The sequence below is a fragment of the Heteronotia binoei genome, chromosome 14, assembly GCF_032191835.1.
Source record: "Heteronotia binoei isolate CCM8104 ecotype False Entrance Well chromosome 14, APGP_CSIRO_Hbin_v1, whole genome shotgun sequence".
In the NCBI taxonomy this organism is placed as follows: Eukaryota; Metazoa; Chordata; class Lepidosauria; order Squamata; family Gekkonidae; genus Heteronotia; species Heteronotia binoei.
In genome coordinates, this window is record NC_083236.1 from 3,472,690 (window position 1) to 3,487,266 (window position 14,577).

Here is a 14,577-nt window from a genome sequence, read left to right on the forward strand (position 1 = left end):
GTGATTAACATGTGGAATTCACTGCCACAGGAGGTGGTGGCGTCCACAAGCATAGCCACCTTCAAGAAGGGGTTAGATAAAAATATGGAGCAGAGGTCCATCAGTGGCTATTAGCCACAGTGTGTGTGTGTGTGTGTGTGTGTGTGTGTGTGTGTATATATATATATATATATATATATATATATATATATTTGGCCGCTGTGTGACACAGAATGTTGGACTGGATGGGCCATTGGCCTGATCTAACATGGCTTCTCTTATGTTCTTATGTTCTTAACTGCCAAGACAAGTGTTAACTGACAGAAAGGCATATAAAAAATTGACAGAAAAACTACATGACAATAGAATGAGGTATAGATGGATAATACCTGAAGGTTTGAGCTTTGAACTTCAAGGGAAAAGGATTACAATCACAAATACAAAGGAACTGCACAGATTTTATGAAGAAAATAAAGAATTTGCACCATGATGGATTACAAATTGATATCTTGGAATGTAAATGGACTAAATTCACCACAAAAAAGAAAGGCAACATTTCATTGGATAAAAAAACAAAATTGTAATATATTATGTTTGCAAGTGCATATTAGATAAAAGGATTATAAATTTTTATAGAATAAACAATTGGGACTAGAATTTTTTACATTAGCTGAACAGAAGAAGAGAGGAGTAGTCTTTTATATTAAACAAGAATTAGACCCAAAATTGGTATTTAAAGATAAGGGTGGAAGATATATAGCAGTAGAAATTACTTTGAATGCCAAAAAAAGTTGTTGTTGGGACTTCATGCTCCAAACGGTGCTAAAGACATTTTCTTTAAAAATATTACACAACATTTTGATGAAGTGACCTATGAGCAAATTTTATTGATAGGGGACTTTAACGGAACAATTCAGAATACGATAGATAGATCTGGGAAGAAAAAACATGATAAAGAAGGGAAATTGCCAAAGTCTTTTTTTGAATTGGTCAAACAGGAGAGTTTGGAAGATATATGGAGGAAGTTTAATCCTGAAGTACAGGACTATACCTTCTTTTCAGCTAGACATAGCTCTTTCTCTAGAATTGACATGTTGTGGGGTACTAAAGATTTGGGACTTATAACAAAGAAAATAGAGATATTACCTAAAATAGGAGCTGATCATAACCCAATAATGTGGATTACAATGTTGAAAAAGTCAAGAAGATGGAGATTAAATGAAGATTTACTACAAAATAAAGAAATAGTGACATCTCTAGAAAATGAAACCAAAGAGTATTTCCAAGTAAATGACAGAGAAGATATAGAATTTCAGATGGTATGGGATGCCTACAAGGCAGTAATGAGAGGATTACTAATAACATTGAATAATAAAGATAAGAAAGCAAAAGATAAACAGATGTTGGACATTCAAAATGAAATTAAGAAAAAAGAAGGTGAATTAAGGAAAAAGCCAGGAAAAAAGAAAATTATAAGGGAGATTACAATATTGCAAGCACTAATGAGACATCTGTTAAATAAAGAATTGGAATGGAATTTGAAGAAATTAAAACAGAAATTTTTCGAGGGAGCGAATAAACCTGGAAAACATTTGGCCTGGCAATTGAAGAAAAAGAGAGAAAGTAAAATTGTTAATAAAACTGTGGCTGATGGAAGAGAGATGGTAGATCAAGAAGGAATAAAAGAGAGAATTTTTTAAATACTATGCTAAACTATTTAAAGGTGTTAAAGTAAAGAAGGAAAAGATGGAAGCGTATTTGCAGAAGATTAAAATAGCACCCTTAACTGAATATATGGAAAAAGCTTTGAATGATCCAATTGAAAAAATAGAAATTGAAGTAGCAATTAATGCAATGAAAATTGGAAACTTCAAAAATTAATGAATGTGATAAGAATAAATGGGAAAATACCAAATACATGGAAGGAAGCAGTAATTTCATTGATTCCAAAGGAAGATAGAGATGTCACTAATGTAAAGAACTATAGACCAATCTCATTATTAAACAATAATTATAAGGGTTTGTAGAATCTTTCGGGATCAAGTGCCGTGTTCTACTGGAGAAAGTTTTCCTACCAGACGTTTCGTTCTCAGCTGCGGAGAACATCCTCAGTGGCGTTGCAGCCGGAGCAGGCGCTCAGACCTTCTTGTCTGCTGTGCATTGAGTGGGGCCAGGGCTGCTGGAGAGCTGCTATTTCTAGGCTGGAGGGGGTGTGATGAAAGGGCAATTGGTTTGTGGATGTGCCCATTGTTTGGTGGGGCTTCCTGGAAGGGTAGTGATAAGGAAACTGGCTGTTGAATGTGACCATTGTTCCATGTTAATTGCTGGGAGCATTGGAAGGGGTTTGAAGATAAGGAAGATGGTTGTTGAGAACGAAATGTCTGGTAGGAAAACTTTCTCCAGTAGAACACGGCACTTGATCCCGAAAGATTCTACAAACCCTAATGATGTTACCAGCCGTGAAAACCTGAAATCTTTGATAATAATTATAAGATATATACAAGAATCTTAGCAGAATGGCTTAAGCAATATCTAATAAATTTTATAAAGGAAGACCAAGCGGGTTTTCTCCCTAAAAGGCAAATAAGAGACAATATTAAAACTGTTGTAAATATTGTAGAATACTATGAAAGACAACCAGAGAAGGAAGTTGCATTATTCTTTGCGGACGCAGAGAAAGCTTTTGATAATTTGGATTGGGACTTTATGTTTGCAGTAATGGAGAAAATAAAGTTGGGGGAAAACTTTATAAGAATGATAAAAGCAATTTATACTGAATAACGTGCAAGGTTATGTATAAATGCAGATCTTACAGAAGAAATGATAATCAGCAAAGGTACAAGGCAAGGTTGTCCGCTTTCACCATTGTTGTTTATAATGACTCTTGAAATCTTATTGATGCAAATACAAGATGATGAAGAAATTGAAGGAACGAGAATTAAAGGATTTTTCTATAAATATAGAGCATTTGCAGATGATATAATGTTTATAAATGAAAATCCTATGCAAGTAACACCTTTGTTGTTAGCCAAAATACAAGATTTTGGAGAATTGGTGGAACTTTGTTAATAAAGAAAAGTAAAAAAAATTGTGTAAAAATATGCAAGTAAGTAAACAAAAGGAATTGCAGAGATTAACGGGATGTGAAGTTACCCCTAAAGTAAAATATTTGGGCGTGGAAATAACAATGAAGAAAATTGATTTGTTTAAAAACAATTATGAAAAGTTATGGCGTAAAATGGACGAAGATATGATAAAATGGAACAAGCTTAATTTGTCACTGCTTGGTAGAATAGCTGCAATTAAGATGAACATATTGCTGAGAATAATGTATTTGTTTCAAACTATTCTGATTGTGAAAGACAGTAAATAATTTAATAAATGGCAAAGAAAGATTTCAGAATTTGTATGGGCTGGGGAAAAAACCAAGGATTAAAATGAAAGTTTTAACAGATGCTAAAGAAAGAGGAGGATTTCAGCTACCAGATTTAAGATTATATCATGAAGCAGTTTGTCTAGTGTGGATAAAAGATTGCGTGACGCTGTTGAATAAAAAACTTTTAATGTTGGAAGGTCATGGAAATAAATTCGATTGGCACGCTTATATGTACTATGGAAAGAAAAAGTCGGATGGGTTTTTTTCTCACCATTATATAAGAAATAATCTACTAAATGTTTGGATGAAGTATAAGAAAAATGGCGATGAGAGAAAACCACTATGGATAGTGCCAACAGAAGTAATAAGAATAACAGCTGAGACAGGAGAGGAAAAAGGGATGTCATATAATCAATTATTAAAAATACAAAGCGGTAAAATAGAATTGAAAACTGCTGAAGAGTTGAATAATAAGTATGATTGGTTTCAAATGCAACAAATAAAATTTTGGTGGAAAGCAATGTTAAAACTGAAGGAATAATACGAGAACAAACAGAAATGGAAAAAGTTCTGCTTGGAGATAATGAAAAATTAATTTCAAAAATCTATAAGTTACTTTTAAAATGGTCTACGGAAGATGAAGTAGTGAAATCTCAAATGATTAAGTGGGCAATTAATGTAAATAAAGAAATACAGATGGACACATGGGAATATTTGTGGAAAAACTCTATGAAACTCTCAACATGTCAGAGTATTAAAGAAAACTGTTTTAAGATGATGTACAGATGGTATATGACTCCTAAAAAGTTGGCAAAGATGAACAATAAGATGCCAGATAGATGTTGGAAATGTAAAAAACATGAAGGTTCTTTCTACCTTATGTGGTGGACTTGTGAAAGAGCGAAAAAGTACTGGCAGATGATTCAATAAGAGATTTCTATGATCTTGGGATACGAATTTAACAAAGTTGCAGAGACTTTTCTGTTGGGATTACAAATGGAAAAATTTCCAAAAGAAGATAGAACTTTAATTTGGTACTTACTCTCAGCTGCTAGGACATTGTATGCACAGTTGTGGAAGCAAGAAAAATTCCAGAGAAATGGGATTGGATTGTAAAAGTTATGACATCGAATGAAATGGACAAGTTAACAAGGACCTTAAGAGACTATGATTTAGAAGTATTTAAGATGGAGTGGAAAAAGTTCAGAAGATAAGTAGAAAAAGAGTGGAAAATAAAAGGACTTTGGACAATTTTTGATAATGACTAAGTACAAGAGGGAGGATATTTATTTTGGTTCTTATTAATTAAGGGTACCTTTAATATTAAGATTTTAAGTATATAACACCGGTGGGGGTCAAGTAACGGGGGGAGGGGTGGGTAGAAAGTAATATATGGGATAGATTTAAAAAAGTAATTATTAATGAAGTAAGAAATTGAAATTTATTACCATATGTTACTAATAAAATTGTTTGAAATAATAAGTATTGGAGTACCAACAGTTACACAGTTGCTATATAGGATATCATCAAAGATTACATTACAGATGCATACTTGAGTCATGGGTTCAAAGGTTACTAAGCAACAACCTATTTTATTACTAAGGCATCTTAGGCTATTGAAAACATCATAAACCTTCTCACACTTCTTTGTGAACAGATAAAGGTTGTCTGTGTGAAAGCGGGGGAGGCCGCTTTGAGATACTAACTGCCAGTCTATAGCATAAACATGCCAGGGTCAGATGTTTTTTGCTACGTGCCCTCTGGGTTGTAAATAATGGGGGAGAGCTGGTGAAGTGCTCTCTACATAGTAAAATGCAGTCCAGAAATGAGCGCACTTGACAATTTCTTGCATACACAGTTGTTTGTTTTTCTTTGCTGTTCAATACTGTGTTGCCACTTCTTGTTTCCTTCAACATTTTATAACAGCACTACAGATAAGATTAGAATTTCAATAGTCAATCCATATACAAAAGAACCTCCTCAGGAAAGCTCCTCCATTAGCATGTCACAGCCTGGGAAGCTCCTACAAAATAATGACTCAACCCTACCCCGGCATCCTGAGTAGATATAAATTACTTGCCTACCATTTTCTTCTCACTTTGATCCAGAGAGAACTCCAGTTTTCTGGGTTATACCTCTGAAGATGCCACTCACAGTTGCTGGCGAAAAGTCAGGTCTCACAATGTTAAAGACCACAGCCACGCAGTCTGGAAAATCTCCAACAATTAATGCCAATATACACGAATCCAGGAAAAAAAATGTTTTTTTCTTGCAGACCCCTAATAATAGCACAAACACAGACTTGTGTTGCAAATGGATGAAGAGCACCCGTTTAGAGTAAATTATACAGATTTTCCTTGCTTGTCCTAAACAATGACGAAAAGCACTTTGCAGGAGCTGGTGTAAGATAATACCATTATTATGAGTTCAAGGTCATTCTGGAATACACCAAACCTCACTCCATTCATTTTCCACCCTAGCAAGCCTGTACTATTGCATTTGTATATACAGGTTCTTTTCTAGTATTTGAGTACAAGTATCACTGACTGCTGCTACTGCAAGGCTGGCTTTCCAACTGTAGTGAAGAGACAAGATGCTTTAAGTGTTAGTGGGGATTATGGGGAACAAAATCATCTATAGCTATATTACCTAAACAAAATATTCAGATCTGGTATACCTCTGAATACTAGCTGCCAAGGACAAGAGAGGGCTTTTACCTTTATGCCCCTACTGGAGGCTGGTCCTGTTAGAAACAAGATAGTTTTCAGGGGTGTCAAAGATGTGGCCTGGGGCCGAATCAGGCCCTCGGAGGGCTTCTATTAAGCCCCCGATCAACTGACTGTCCTCTGCTTCCTTCTCCCTCTCTCGCTTCCTTCTGCATAATGGCTTGCTTTGCAAAGCTTGTTCAATCGCACAGGAGCTACAGAGCAAAATCTGTTTTCTCCATTGGCTGAGGCTTCTCCCTTGGGAAGGAAGGGGGAAGGGAGAGCTTGCTTTGCAAGGCTCTCTCAATCACACAGCAGAGCTACTGAGCCAAGCCTCTGTTCCTTCTGCAGGCAATGAGCTGAAAAGCTTCTGCTACGAGCTTTACTGCCCCAGCAAGCACACAGGGACCCTGCACCACCTAGTATTGTGTCCCGGAGGCGCTCTGTGCTCCAGCCACCAGACTCGCGCGACTGCTGGAATTGGCCTCTTCACAGCACCTGAGGACCTCTCCAAGCTGCTTCCCCTGTCTGAGATTCGTGCCACCCTCTTTGTGTGCCACCCACCTCCCTCCAACAAGTCTATGTGCTTCCAATCCCTCCAAGCCGCCAGTTTCCCCCACCAGCTCCAAGAGGCAGCGAAAGCAACAGAGAGAGAGAGTAGGGGAGAGAAAGCGGGAGAGTGAGAGGAGGCAGCGACAGTGAAAGTAAGAGAGAAAGAGAAAGCGGGAGAGTGAGAGGCAGTGATGGCAAAAGTGAGAGAGAGAGAGAGGGAGCAGGGGAAAGAGAGCGACAGAGAGAAAACGGGAGAGAGAGAGGAAGCAGCGAAAGTGACAGGGAGAGCAAACAGGAGAGAGAGAGAGAGAGCTGGGGCCTGGCGGCTGGCCGCTGAAAAAAGCAGCCAAGCCCCACAGCCCCCCACACAAAATTTTATCCCCTGCTCCCCCCCCCCCCCACACACAAAAAATTTCTGGCTACAGGGCTGGAAACAACTGATATTCTAGGCAAAAGAAAGCTATTTAATAATTTTTTTAAATTCGATTTTTAGCCCACCCTTTCCGTAGAACAGGCTCAGGGTGGGTTACATCATAAAAACAGACAACAGTAAAAACAGTAAAAGACCAATTTAAAATATATAAAATCTAAAATTACAAAGACTAAGATGGCAGATTCTGCCTCAGATGTGACCTATCGTCCAGGTCCAGCAGCTCTTGTAGCACTGGGATGGAATGGGGGGGGGGAGGCTGGTAACAAGTGACGCCCACTGCTTCAGCTGAAAACTTGGCAAAAGAGCTCTGTTTTACATTTGGAGTACTCAATGAGAAAGAGCCCCGTGGCGCAGAGTGGTAAAGTTGCAGTACTGCAGTCGGAGCCCTCTGCTTACAACCTGAGTTCGATCCCAGCAAAAGCTGGTTCAGGTAGCCGGCTCCTGGTTGAATCAACCTTCCATCTTTCCGAGGTTGGTAAAAGGAGTACCCAGCTTGCTGGGGGGTGGGGTGGTGGTGGTGGAGTGTAGATGACCGGGGAAGGCAATGGCAAATCACCCCGTTAAAAGTCTGCTGTGAAAACGTTGTGAAAGCAACATCACCCCAGAGTGGAAAACAACTGGTACTTGCACAGGGAATTACCTTTACCTTTTTTTACTCAATGAGAAACTGGCACATGTGCTGGAAAAAGACTGCACATTAATACTAATATATATAAATAGAGCCTTGAAAATTAAACTGTGGGCAGGAATAGCTACTTATTTTGGACTTATTTTACTTATGGAGCATGTACCAATGCAGGTCAGTAGAACAAGCCTCCAAAAAGATAACAAATGGGGAGACAAACCTTCATATCTATAGCTACCAATGAGGGATGAATTAGAGATTGCAAATTTGAAGCTAGCACCAAGGAACTACAGAACAGCACAAACTAATTTTATGCTAACTTAAACAAAGAATATCTACTTTCATCCAGCATTCTTTTCAAGAATCCCATCAACCTAAAGATATTCAGGAATCTACCTTTTGCCTGTCTCTAAAACAGATCGTGCATTAATAAAATGAAGGAGAAATGAGAATAATATGTAAATAATATAGGCATAATTCAGCAACCAGTTGAAACTAAGATCTTTAGTTAAGCATACAGTTTAACTCTTCCCCTGAAATCAACAGAACTCACAACTCTGTTTAGATCAGGGGTGTCAAACATGTGGCCTGAGAGCAGAATCACGCCCCCAGAGAGCTCCTATTCGGCCAACGAGCAACTCACTGTCATCTGTTTCCTTCTCTCTCTCTTGCTTCCTTCTGCATCACAGCTTGCTTTGGCAGACCTGCTCAATTAAGCTACAGAGCAAAGGCTCTATTTTCTCCATTGGCTGACTAGCACATGAGGCAACAAAAGCTTACAATGCTCAGCCATTTCATGTTTTCCCCTGGGTCTTAGGCTCAAAGCATTGACCATGAGATTTCTGTAATAACTGTCAAATGAAAAACAGGTTTGCAACTTACAGACACACATCTTTACAACACCTGAGCAGCATACTCAAGATCGCTCCAGATTAGAAATTGTCTCCAGATTTTGATCCAATAATTCAGAGTAAGTGGTGTCAGTTATCAGAAACTGTTAACAAAATATTGCAAGAATGCTAATCTTTTAAAGTATATTTTAAATTTTGAAAAAATCTTTAATTTTGTTTGTCTGTGTCCTTTATAAAGTTTATAACTTTGCTACGTGGCATTACAGTTTATGACAAACATGGCCCAGCCCAACAAGGTCTAATTTATGTCAGATCCGGCCCTTGTAGCAAATGAGTTTGACGCCCCGGTTTAGATCGTACCCCAAACACATCTGGAAGCTAATAATTACTTTTCCTGTCTGCTGAGAATTCATCAGCTGGCAACCACAAATGAAACATATCTTGATCACAAGATTATTATGAACTAAAATGATTCAGCCCACAAGAACACATCTATTTTTAAGATGAATAACATATGGCAACTATCCAAACTACTGAAATCTTCACCCCACATGCATAAGTGTCTAGAATATCACACCTTAACCCCTGTCTCACCCACAGACACTTTCTCTATAGTTTGGCCACCACCTCCAGCTTTCACTGGCCACTCTGCTCTATAAACTCTCAATGTATAGAGCTGGGAGCCAGGGATGGGGGCGGGAGATTATAAGTGGGCAACTACAATGCGATTTGATAACTGGTTCCACTGAGACTCAAGAAAAATTACAATTTCAACAATCAAGTGGATTTCCTATCATTACAATCACATTTAAAAAGAGCTGGAAGAATTCCAGGCTCATGTCATCTGACTGCCAAAGCATCTGATGCATTTTTTCAGCTCTAGGCATAGCATGTCTTAAAACCTTTACAGTGCTTCTTTAGAATCTGAAATGTTTCCCAAACCTGTATAATTTAACAAAAAGGCAAATGGGAAAAATGGAACTTTACTCATGTTAGAGAAGTTCCCAAGTCCAAGAGCAACTGAATACAAATGCAAAAATCTGGGGTAGGAAAGGGCAAGAGAACATCCCTCTTATCACCCCTGCCTAGCACACTGCCCCCCAGCCCCTCTCTCACTCCACTCCTATCAAGGACAACCCTTTGTAAAGAAGGAGAGGGGCACAAAAAAAGGCTCCTTCCATCAGCCTGTCTCAAGGCCCATTCCTCTAGCCTGCTTTTACCAATATTAGCCACCTTTAGTCTTTCTTTTGAAAAAGAAAGGCAAGAATATAAATGATAAATAATCCAATCAGAACACTTTCTAAGTAGCAGAAATGGGCAACTGAAGGTAAATCACCTCTGAACAATTATGGAAGCAAGAAACATAGTTTTAAAAACTGATCTTGATAACATGTCAACCATATTCTAGAATAAATTTTGGCATTTTCATAGTGGCCTGTGGTTGACAGGATACTTTTTTCTTTTAGAGTTAATAGCTTGTCACTGGATAAGCAGGAATTGTGCTAGAAACAGTAAATTTTCAAAAAGCTCAAATTTCAAGAAGCTCAAAAGACAAGATCTTACCCTCATAAGCAAGATCTAACAAATTACCAAATTGGGAGCTGAAACAGTTTCCCATATACATGATTACTGGTTTTATTCATCATCCATCCGAAAGGACATTATATGTTTGGTACAGAAACATCTCCCTGTTCTCCATTTGTAGCAACCTATACCTTGGGTGATTGAACTAAGCTGTAAACCTTTAGAAGATCTTTCCTCAGCTTCAGGCCCACAGTTAGAAAATTTTAGTTGGAAAATTTTTTTGGGTGGAGGACCCCCCATCTGGTGGCCCCCACTCTCTCCTCTGCTTTGATGGCCCCCTCCCTCCCATTTACTCACTCGCCCGGTAAAGCAGTGAAGAACGGGGTCCTGGAGCTCTTTCAAGGTGCCAGCAGTTCCTATGTCAGCTTTCCGATGCGCTTGGCACATTTAGTGCTGGGGCAGCCAGCGCTGAACTTGCTGAGCATGCCAGAAAGCCAGCGTAGGAACCACTGGCCTCAGCACAGCTTTTCCCACCGATCCACTGATCAGCCGAGGGGGGGGGGGGCACGCCTTGAAAGAGCCCCAGGAGCCAGCGCTTCACCGGGTTGGAAGGGAGGGGGAGGCGCCGTGTGGACGGGAGCAGGGGCCATCAGTGCAGCAGGGAGATTGGGGGCCGCCAGAGAAGTGGCGGCGGAGAGAGCGGGGGCCGCCAAAGCTACAGGGAAAGGAGAGGCCATAAAGGTCGAGGGTGGGGTTAGGTGGGGAGGCTGTGCCCCCCATGGCTACAGGCCTTCTCAGCTTCCCTTTGATGGCACTGTGCTCTTGGGTTAGATAAAAATAAAAACATTGTTTTACAACTAGATTTAAACATTTTAATACAATAACATACTTTTGCGACCGCCTCTCTCACAATGCTCAGATACTAAAAATCTCCTGGTGGTCCCTGGCCTAAGAGAGATCCAGCTGTCTTCAGCCAGAGCCAGGGCCTTCTCAGCCCTCGTCCCTGCCTGGTGGGAATTTCTCCTGGAGAACATCCATGCCCGGCAGGATTTATTACCTTTCCGCAGGCCCTGCAAGGCAGAAATGTTCCGCCAGGCCTTTGGTTTAGGACAGTGACGGGACAGCAAGAAGTCTGGCAAAACAGGTTTTCCACCCTGCCTTACCTGCCCATTAGAGGCTTTGGGGAGCTTCAATCTCATTTCAAATTATTTGCCACCTTGGATCTGCTTTTATATTGAACTGTATAGTGTTTTAATGCTGATTAATTTAATTTAACTTAGACTATCGCATTTTATGCTGATGTAAACCATCCTGAGTCCTATTTACAGGAAAGGGCGACCTAAAAGCCCAAATAATAAATAAATTAAAGGAAAACAATATTGTGTCACATTTTAAAATAGCAATTCAGCTAACCTTCCATACAGGATTGTTGTAAGGATAAAATGGAGAACAGGGAAATGTACACCATTCTGAAACCTCCCATTGTAGAGGAAAGCAAGGTATGAATTAATTAAGGATAAAAAGAGAGCACTATTGCTTAAATTCTCCCACAGTACAATAAAAATAAAGTATACCTGACAACATGGATTGGCAGATGAACAGAAATGAAGTGACTTTTCATACAATGCCCAATTAATTAATTACTTCCACAAATAGTTGAAAAATAAGTACCACCCTAAATACAGTTACATCCTTCTAGGTCCACTGAAGTCAATAAACTTGAAAGTGATTAACTCTGCTTAAATTAGTCCTACTTTTGTGGGATTCAAAAAACAGTTGGGTTTTATATGCTGCTTTTCTCTACACAAAGAAGTCTCAAAACTGCTTCCAATTCTCTTCCTCTCCCCACAACAGGGCCACAAACTTCTCAGTGGCCCAGTGAAGTAGGCGAGGCTGAGAGAAATCTCAGAGTTCCTTGCATGGGGCACTTCAACAATATTTATCCCATAAAGTGAAAAATAAAATAAGTGGAGGTTTTTCTTATTGGACCAATTTATTAGTAGCAGCATTTCCATGGTTATACTGGCCCAAGAGAACACTGTTGTAACTTCTATAGCACTATACCCATTTTCTGAACATTCTGTGCTATCTGTTATTGGGAACTGGACACTAGACCACGATCTAAATAAGATCAATACTGGTCTCATCAACTCTGGCAAGCATATTTTTCCTTGACCATACTGTGCTGACATTTTCTTTATTAAATCTTACAGATATGGGTGACCTCTGGGGAAGTCTGAAAGCAGACTCCAGACTTGAAGTTGAGAGAACAATCCCAGCTCCACTTCACTGTACCTGAACAATGCGGGGTAATCAGCAGAAATGAACATAAGAGAAGCCATGTTGGATCAAGCTCATCCAGTCCAACACTCTGTCACACAAAGAACCAGATGCCATCAGGAGGTCCACCAATGGACCCAGAACACAAATACACACATTAGTACAAGGGGTAGGGCTGAGAGAACTCAGAAAAATGCAGCTGACCCAAGGTCTCTCAGCTAACTGAAGCAGAACACAAACACACACATTAGTACAAGGGATAGGGGGGAAAGCTGGGGTGAGCTCTGTCATCATTCACACACACCTAAAAGGATAAGAAATGATCATGGAAGCTTCCTTGGGTCCATGTTCAGGATCACACTGATCACTATCTTGAGTGCAGCAGCCCTGAAATACTTTTCCAGGATACTGTGATATGACTTTTGTGATGATGGTGATATGCCGTGGGCGCAAGCAACCTTGTTGGTGGGTTGTTTTCTATAAGGTTTCATGCTGTGGAAGAGTTTTTCAGCTGATGTTATTAGTCACTCTCTGCTTAAAGCAAAGGAAACTTACTTGGAAGTCAGTCATCCTGGGATCAGCTGAATCTTAGTCTGAAATAAGCCTTAGTGTCACTAAGACACTAAGTGTCACTTCTAGACATGTTGTAAACAGCTGCACACAAAACCCAGAGACACAAGATCAGGTAAGTAGATCAAGATGGGTAGCCGTGCCTGCCTGCCTGCCTGCAGAATTAAGTCCAGCAGCACTCTGAAGACTAACAGCGCTTTCCTTCCGAAGTGTTAGCCGGACTCTTAGCCTTTTGTAAACGCATCTAACAGCCCAAAGGATTGACTCCCCCTCTCTCAAGCGGCACGGCGGGGGCTGCTTCTTCCTATTCGCGAAACGGCGGCCCCGACCCCCCCCCCCGCAGAGGGAAGGGAGCCCGGGGGGGAGGGGGGGGAGGGAGGGGGAGGGGGCGCTCCCCCCCCCGCGCACGCGGCCCCGCCCACCTTGGCTTTCTGCAGGGCGCTGAGGCGCAGCTGGTGCACGAAGGGGCTGCGCAGCGGCGGGCCTCGCTCCTCCGCCCTGCCTCCTCGCTGCCCGTCGGCGTCGCCTCCGCCCGAGGCGCAGCATCTGCGGCCCTTCAGCCTCATGATCGAGGCGGGATTCCGACGCTGCCGCTAACTAGGCCGAGCAGGAGCGGTGATGGAGGAGCGGAGCGGAGGAGGAAATCCGCACCGCGCTCGCCCACTTGCTCTCCTCTCCTCGGCCGGCAGGGAGGGAGGGAGGGAGGGAGACGACGACGACGCGCGGTCTGTCAGACGCCGCCGGGCGCCCGCTTCAGCCCCGCCCTCAGGGCGCGCCTGCGCGGTGGGCTCGGTGATGAGCGGCGGGATGCTGAGGGGAAGAGCGGCGCTTTGGACCGGGAGGGCGGGAAAACAAGCAGCACACGGGGGGGGGGGGGAGGGACGCTGCCTGCCGGCCAGCCAATGGGGAGCCGCGAACAGGCGCCTGCTGCCCCTCCCCCTCCGGAGCACCTGTCCCCTTCGGCGAGGACGAACGTGGCCCCGGAGATGCGCAGCGCGCCAGTACTTTATGTACATTTATATTCTGCCCTTCCTGCAAGCGGGCCAGATCACACAGTAGGCTCTAAAATAAGTCAAGTGAAATAAAGATATACAAAACACTAAAGCAATACAGGCATAAATGGAATAACACACACACATAATTTAGAGCACCTTCTCCCTCACCCTTTGTTACAAAGGCATAAGGCAGTTGGAACTACTCAAGAATTTTGGGAAGGGCAGGATGGAAATGCAAAGCAATAAATAAATAATATCTTTACTACCTTCTGAAAATCCTGCTGCGGTATATACAGTGGCAACATGTCTCCAGATGCCAAGTTCCCAGATGGTTTCAACAAAAATACTGGACACAATAAGTTTTTATTAACTCCACCATGGGAAGTTTAATGACAACTTGCTACATTACATTTTTTCTTTATTAATCAGTTTTAGATCACAGCTAACTATATAAAACATTGCTGATGTTATATCATTTGCAGTGAGAGGAGGACATGAAATAGTGATGGAAATAAAGATACGCTCAAAAATATGTGGTTGTTCATCACACCATTTCGACTTCCTGATCAGAAATAACATTCCATATTGCTGCATGGCAGGTGTTATGTATTGTGTTTTACTGGGTTCTTGTTGCCTGAGCTTGAGATAGGCACTCCTTGCAAACCAGGATCCTGAAGCCAGGAAGAC

General features: G+C 41.3%; 1 protein-coding gene across 1 annotated transcript in view; it reads right to left on the minus strand.

Moving 5' to 3' along the window:
• The window catches only part of LPCAT1 (lysophosphatidylcholine acyltransferase 1), a 154,825-nt gene extending 141,148 nt beyond the window's left edge, over positions 1-13,677 (minus strand). Inside the window, exon 1 of the mRNA XM_060254342.1 lies at positions 13,318-13,677. Within this exon, the coding sequence (XP_060110325.1) occupies positions 13,318-13,461 (144 nt within the window). The 5' untranslated portion in view covers positions 13,462-13,677. The remainder of the gene's footprint in view (positions 1-13,317) is intronic.
• Positions 13,678-14,577: the final 900 nt, after the last annotated feature.